The sequence below is a fragment of the Epinephelus moara genome, chromosome 24, assembly GCF_006386435.1.
Source record: "Epinephelus moara isolate mb chromosome 24, YSFRI_EMoa_1.0, whole genome shotgun sequence".
NCBI lineage: Eukaryota > Metazoa > Chordata > Actinopteri > Perciformes > Serranidae > Epinephelus > Epinephelus moara.
In genome coordinates, this window is record NC_065529.1 from 2,650,493 (window position 1) to 2,657,951 (window position 7,459).

At 41.2% G+C, this 7,459-nt stretch overlaps 1 protein-coding gene across 1 annotated transcript in view; it reads left to right on the forward strand.

The window, feature by feature from the left end:
* p3h1 (prolyl 3-hydroxylase 1) overlaps window positions 1-6,991 on the forward strand; it is a 38,701-nt gene extending 31,710 nt beyond the window's left edge. Inside the window, exons 12-15 of the mRNA XM_050038777.1 lie at window positions 1,324-1,441; window positions 1,547-1,622; window positions 1,751-1,891; window positions 5,706-6,991. Coding sequence (XP_049894734.1) covers window positions 1,324-1,441; window positions 1,547-1,622; window positions 1,751-1,891; window positions 5,706-6,206 — 836 coding nt within the window. The 3' untranslated portion in view covers window positions 6,207-6,991. The remainder of the gene's footprint in view (window positions 1-1,323; window positions 1,442-1,546; window positions 1,623-1,750; window positions 1,892-5,705) is intronic.
* Window positions 6,992-7,459: the final 468 nt, after the last annotated feature.

The following is a 7,459-nucleotide window of genomic DNA, read 5'->3' on the forward strand; positions in this document are numbered from 1 at the left end:
ATATGAGGCGGTCTTTGTGGAAAAAAAGCTTGTTTAGTGGACTAACTTTGCACTTGAAGGTTGCCCGTTCACTTACATTTTAACAGGTCTGACGCTACTATGCGCCCCGGCTGTATCTAGGCTAATGGCTAACATGCTAACTATTATTTTTATGTCACTAGTCACTTGAAACAAATTTAGGACGACAGGAGACAGGTTGAAATAAACCGAAATTTCCCTTTAACAGCTAATTTTAAGAACTACCCTTTTCAGTGCGATGTATTATAGGGTTTCTGGGGTATGGACTTCACTAGACTACAATGTAAATGTACATAAGCCCCATTTTGATCTGCTCCTGTTTACTGTTTGAATCATTTTTAATCTAGCTGTGCATTCCCTAGCAGGGACAAGTGAAAAATAATTTGTCTTTAATAAATTGCATTTTGATTAGGAAGAAGTCAGTCAGAATGTGTTGTTGTACTCCATGTTTACTGCATCTTGGCACCTGTCACTGTCACTGCCTGCGGTGTTGCAGAAGGACTTTGTGTTGGAGTATGCCTGATATAGTGCTGTAGATTGCTGTGTCTATGATGTTTATGTTAGTGTGTGTAAGAAAGATGTGTACTGACTGAGACAGTGCACTTGACCTGTTCAGCACCACCATTGTCAATCAGCTGTCTAGCTCAGAGTGTTGACAGACGACGAAAAGGAGGTTTCAACACTGTTACTTTATTCTACAGTACTTAACATGGACCATACAAACCAGGTCTCCATGGCACAATGTTCTCTTAGCATATATGAACAGTCGAACATAGTCTATATAACCTGCACCTAACACTTTACTGTTGAGAGTCCTCTTGTGTGGATGTTGTTCAGAGTAGTGTGGTGACAGTGTGTGTTCAACTCTCAACTCAAGTAGATCACAACAAAACAAAAAGAAGGCACCACCTTGTGGCATTATTTGGCATTGCAGTAATACCACAAATCTGGCTGTTACATCATCACGGTGCCATATTTGGTGCTGAAACTTTTTAACTTGACTGGCAACCTGTTTTCTTTATTTGTTCTTCAGAACAAGCTTGTCCAACAAGTTGCTTTACTGTATGTTTCATTAGATATATAGGCTTGCTTGGCTCAACAAGTGACACATTATGCATAGCATATGGAGATATCTTCCAAATTAATGGTTGAGAATTTTAAAATGACTTGAGGGTCCCATGAGAAAGCTCTGCTCCCACTGGGCTGAGAGTCCAGTTTCGCCCCTGGTGGCAGGGAATAGTGGTTTGGGTTGTGTGATCACAGTATAAAATACGGTGACCTCTCTCTGCACCGTTGTTTCTTCAGAGAAGCAGGAGGACCGTGAGGACCTGAGTCACCCTGTTCACGTGGACAACTGTCTGCTGGTCTCTGAGCTTAACGAATGTATAAAGGAACCTCCAGCATACACACACAGAGACTACAGGTGAGCACACACAAAGAAATACACGACAGAGTCTATCCTTCAACCAGACAGCCCTGATGACAAGCAGCCACATAACATCTTCCCTTTAATGTCTTTCCCCTGCAGTGCCATCCTTTATCTAAATGATGATTTTGAGGGAGGAGATTTTATTTTCACTGAATTGGATGCTAAAACAGTCACGGTAAATATTCAGCTTTTCTTTCCAGTATCTTTTTCATGTGTTGCACTGAAACATAAATAATAAATGAAAAGCTTCAGTGTGATTAAATGTTGCATGTTGTGTTGTTTTGCATTTTTGAACATCTTCAGGCCGAGGTGAGTCCACAGTGCGGCCGTGTGGTCGGGTTTGGAGCAGGGCAGGAAAACCCACATGGTGTCAGAGCCGTCACCAAGGGTCAGAGGTGTGCTGTGGCACTGTGGTTCACCCTGGATCCTGCTCACGAGGAAAAGGTACACATGGTCTCTGTGCTGTCATGTCTGTCTCACTGACATGGGCATAACTAGGAATCACTCTACCATTGTAGAATTTACCAGCAGCGTCTGCTAATGTGTAAAGTAAAAATTCAGTTCAATTCACATGTAGCTGCACCGGACTGCCATGGTGAAAAGAGGAGCTGAGCTGGAAGACCAAGTTTTCTATCTACCAGTCCATCTACATCCCAAACCTCACCTATGGTTATGAGCTTTGGGTAGTGATCGAAAGAATGAGATTGTGGAAACAAGCGGCCGCAGTGACTTCCTTCTTGAGGGTGGCTGGGCTCAGCCTTAGAGATAGGGTTGGGAGTTCAGACATCCTTTCGTGTCAAAATGGTCAGTTCAGGTAATTCAGACATCTGATCAGGATGCCTCCTGGTTGCCTCCCATTAGAGGTTTTCCAGGCACATCCAACTGGTAGGACACACTGGAAGGATTACATATCTCAACTGGACTGGGAACGCCTTGGGACTCCCCAGGAGGAGCTAGAAAGTGTTGCTGGAGAGAATGACATCTGGAGTACTTTACTCCGCCTGCTGTGCCCGTGACCCGGCCTTGGATAAGTGGATGAAAAAGGATGGATGGATGGATGTGTTGGGGTCAACATTTTCAGGGTGTCACACCAATTATGTTGGGTACAACACCGTTAATGTTGTAAATTGGCTATTGGAAATAATTAATAATTATTAATAAGAATTAATAATTATGTTGAATAATGTGACTTAATTCCCGTAAAGGGAAAATGATAGCCAGTTAAAGATATCAGTCTCATAAAATACGCTAAATTATTAATTTGGAGTTTTGATTAATAATTAAATTAATGACAACAACCAAAATTAACAGTAAAGCCTGAAGGATTTCAGAGTTCTTGACGCAGCAGAGATTAACTATTCATTCACTCCTGTGCAACATTAAACAGACAGCAGGCATGATTCCAAAGAATTATATTTATTCACAAAGTAAGCAAAGCAAAACCAAAACACACAAATTCTAACTAACAAGCTTGGTGTGTGTGTGTGTGTGTGTGTGCGAGAGAGAGAGAGAGAGAGAGAGAGAGAAAGACAAAGGCGGGTGTGGTGATCAAAGAGCCGTTTGGCCTACAAAACAAAATGGCTGACAACAGAGAACTACAAGATGGCCGAATCAAAGCTGGCTTCAGATCGGGGGAGGTGTTTGTCTGACCGTGTGGTCAGGACAAGGACAAAGGAAAAGAAGCGGGAACTTTGACATGCCTGTTTGGGTGTAGCTCTGTTGAAAGCCTGTTTGTAGATGAGTCTATATGGATGTGATTTGTGTTGCAAACGGTCTGGATTAGTGAAGAGATTGTTTAGTTGTGTGTCTGTGAACAACATAGGCAAACTAAACACTTAGCTTTGGCGAAGCCAACTAACCAATGACCTAACTGCAAACAATTACAATAACTCAATGACAGCATTAAATCACATACAACAAGTTAAACAGTCTTGCTTAGCCTGTGAAGCTGTGATAAAGCTATGCCCAGTTGTTACGTTACCGATCCTTTAGTGGATGGAAGAAAGAGTCACTTGGTGGTGTGCTGCTTTGTTAGCCGGCGGAAAAAGCCTGGAAAGAGCTGTGGTTCCAGATGCAGTCTTTGGTGTGTCCTTTCTTCGAAAGGTGGAACTCTGAGGAAGCTGGTCGCTTGAGGTCTTTACAGAGGTAGACGCTGGGTGCTAACTCACTTGGTTCTCCTTGTTGCTAGAAAGCTAGTTGCAAACCTTGTGCTTGCAAGTCTTACTTCTCTGCTTCAGGTTTGTCTGGGCCTTGAGCGTGGGCAAGTCATGGTCCAGGAAAAAGAGAGGGCTGCTCGGCAGCTCCCGAGTAAGAGAGAGGACTGTCTGAAGGGAGCAGACCTTCTACAGATGCCTGTGACATCACAGAGTCACATGTCACTGTAAAAGTCTTGTCTAATCAAGTTTGGCGACTGTTCTCACTGAGGTGAGAAATAGCTCTCTTTGTTTGAAGAACAAAGAGCATGCAGAGAAGAGAAGCCTTCACATGTCCAGTTTAGATTTTAACAAATGACAAATCATCTGTGGTCCTGTGAATCCTAACAGATGGATGGATGGATGGATGGATGGATAAGAGAAACACAAAAAAATGAAAACTCCTCGGAGAGTGAAACTTTGACAACTGCAAAACTCTCCCACTAATATGTCAGAGCAACAGTAGTGAGTCTGAACCATTGTTTTAACCATTCATAACTGAAAATGGCAAAGCAGACATAAATACCTGTAAATAGTGTACCCTCACTGAAACCTATAGCATAATGGAACAGTCATTATCACAGTAGCATCTAATCCAGAATGTCTGCCTCTGGTCTTGACTTTTTATGCCTCTGCACTGGCGATAGCCGTGACCAGAGGGAGGCATTTTGTTTTTGGGTTGTGCATTCGTCCATCTGTCCCATTTTTGTGAACGTGGTATCTTAAGAACGCCTCGAGGGGATTTCTCCAAATTTGGCATAAACAGCCACTTGGACTAAATGGGCCTTTTTTAGACCACTCTCTACACCCTCTCCCTACCCACTTTCACCTCGTTTGTACACTCATACAGAGGGTCCGCGCCACATTTAGTGCTATCCCAAACCAACTAGCGGGGAGTGGAAGGGGGTTGTCAAACCCTTCAACAGCGAGCCTGCACCGATGTCGACTTACTGACCATGTGCAATGCTGAATTGTATTTATCAAGAGGACACTCCGTACAAGTAAAGTTCCAGGTGGCTACCTTTACAAATGTAAACTGCTTAAACTAAGATGGACATTTGTCATACAGATTTTAACATCTTAAAGGTTACATTGTATTTAGGATAAAATCTACCCTTCTCTAGTCACTAGAAATCAATCAATTTATCGAATTATTGATAACTTTTAATGACAAAATTATAATATCAAAATATTCAGGTAGTCAATAGCAGCACATACTGATTAAATATAAATGCTACAAATACATGTGAAGAACAAAAAATGGGATTAGGCTTTATTTCTCTCCATGGTTGTGAAAAGTTACTTACAACAGTTTATTTTTCTCACCGCAGAGAGTAAAATTTGTCCCAAAGCTTGCTGCTGTGTTTATTCCCCACAACCTCATAAAGGATGCTTCATTCAACCTTGTAAGTGACTACAAAGGGAGTTCTATTCTGTGACGGAGTGATAATAGGTAGGGTCTGGTTTCGGATGGGCTTAATGATGAACTGATTAGATTGTGGTGGTCAAAGGTCAAAGGTTTCTGTGACCTTCTGTCCATTTTCATTCTCATGAGAACGTCTTGAGGATTTTTTTTTTTAAAATTTGGCATAAATGTGTACGCAGATTAAAAATGAGCTGATTAGAATTTGGTGGTCAAAGGACAGTGTGACCTCGCAAAACATGTTTTTGGCCATAACTCAAGAATTCATACACTAATTATGACAAAATGTCATACAAATGTCTAATAGGATATAATGATAAAGTGAGAACATTTTATATCCAAAAGGTCAAACGTCAACTTCACTCTGACATCATGTTTTCTGACTATTATTCAATGTCATATCTCCGGAGCAGAAGGGGAGACATTTGGTCAGATACTGAATTAGTTGATTGTATAGATCCTCTGTGCTGCTGGGGGGAAGATGTGTGTAAAGCATCCATGTTTTCACAGACGTGGATGTTAAATGTAAGAGATACTTAACTGGTCGTGGGTCATACAACCACAAGGTGTTATTCTTATTGAATCTTAATTTGCTGATTTTGCATTCTGTTTTCCCTCAAATGTTACTTTTTCTGTCTTGTAGGAGAGAATCCAAGCTCAGGATATGCTGAAGATGTTTTCTACCCCTGTGGATGCAGAGTTTATCAAAAAGAAGGCATATGACACCTCCAAGCCCCAACTGACAACACCAGAAGCTTCTGCACAGGCTGACCAGGACAAAGCAGATAGTAAGCAAGATGACAAACCAGCAGACATGCAGGCTAACAAACCAGCCAACTCACCAAAGGGCAAAGCCGAGGTGAAACTGGTCAGCAAAACAAAAACTGGCACTAAAGCAAAAGCTGCTCCTAAAGCAAAGGTTAAAGCTGGAGACCAAGCAAAGACCAAGACAGCAGACAAAGTCAAACCTGCTGTGAAGAAAGACAGAAAACAGATGGTTAAAACACAAGCCAAGCAGGTAGTCAAAAAGGATGCAAAACCGGCTGCAAAAAAGACAGTCAAAGTTGCTGCCAAGACGGACCCCAAAAAAGCAGCTCACGCAATGTCAGCCTCAGACTCTCAGAACAGCAAGGATGAGCTGTGATTAAACAACACCTGTGACTGTGTCTATGTGCTGTCTATATTTCTATTTTCTACAAGGTCTTCTCTGTGGGTGATTGATTGAAAGGTTGAAATCATTACTTGAGTACTTGACAGCCAAACTGCCAATCTGCTAGAGTGCCCCAAACCATCTCTGTCTGACATCCAAAGTTCAGTATCTGTATAGATGGTAACTGTTTTGATCAACATGACTTCTCTTAATCTTCTTTTATTTGTGATGTCATACTGTGGAACCAAGCACAGGTAAATTAAAGAAAGACGGGGGTCAATATGAGCAGAACCTTTCTGTTGAGAAAAACTCAAATCAACTGTGTGAATCACTGAAATAAAATGGGTGTTTCTAAATAATGGTGAGTTTTCATAAAATAACGGAAAACAAAACAATGCAGTACCCAGAGCTGACACTGGGTGTCAGGCTGGAAGCATTGTTCAGTAATCTGTCACACACTCACTGCTCATTTAACAAGCCATAACAAATTCACTTTTAACAGAAATCCTCAGGTAATGATCTTCAAGATTTGGGGAAGTGCAGCTGTTCTCCTGCTGTGATTTGATTTCAACCTGAATAATTTAAAGCCCAAGTGCTCGTTGTTCTTCTGACTTCCTTGAAGCTCAGCACATTTCTGTACTGTCACATTATAAATCTCAAAGCCTGCTTAGTAAAACGACCATGTCGAGGTTTGGAGTTTAGGCCTACACTGATGTGTCTGTTTTCTCTGTGGACACTGCTGTTGGGAATTAATTAAATTTAGAAAAGATACACTACCAGTTCTTTCCATCTCAAGCATTACATTTTTACCTACAGAGCCTCAATTGATAGAAAACACATCATTAATGATGCATCTCCAGTACAGTATATCTGCTCTACTACTGCACTTATCTACTTGTACTTAGTATTTTTATTTCACGCCACTTTTCTACATTCTAGAGGGAAATGTTTAATACTGAACTCACTACATTTAATTTAACAAGTGCAGTGCCCATAGTAAGCATATATTTTGGTAAGGAGGCGTCAGTTGGAAGATGATAGGCTACGTGTGTTTGTGATTGATATGGATACAGATTGAGGTGTATATGTTTGTTGTTCAGTTGTTGTTTATGAAGTTGTTGTAATGTCTTGTGTTTGGCTTTTAGCAATGACACTGTAGGGAGTTGAACCCCATTTCACTAATGTGAAAGTACCACTACCAGTATCTTTTTGCTTTGTCGTTGGGAAAAGTGTAAAAACAAATGGAA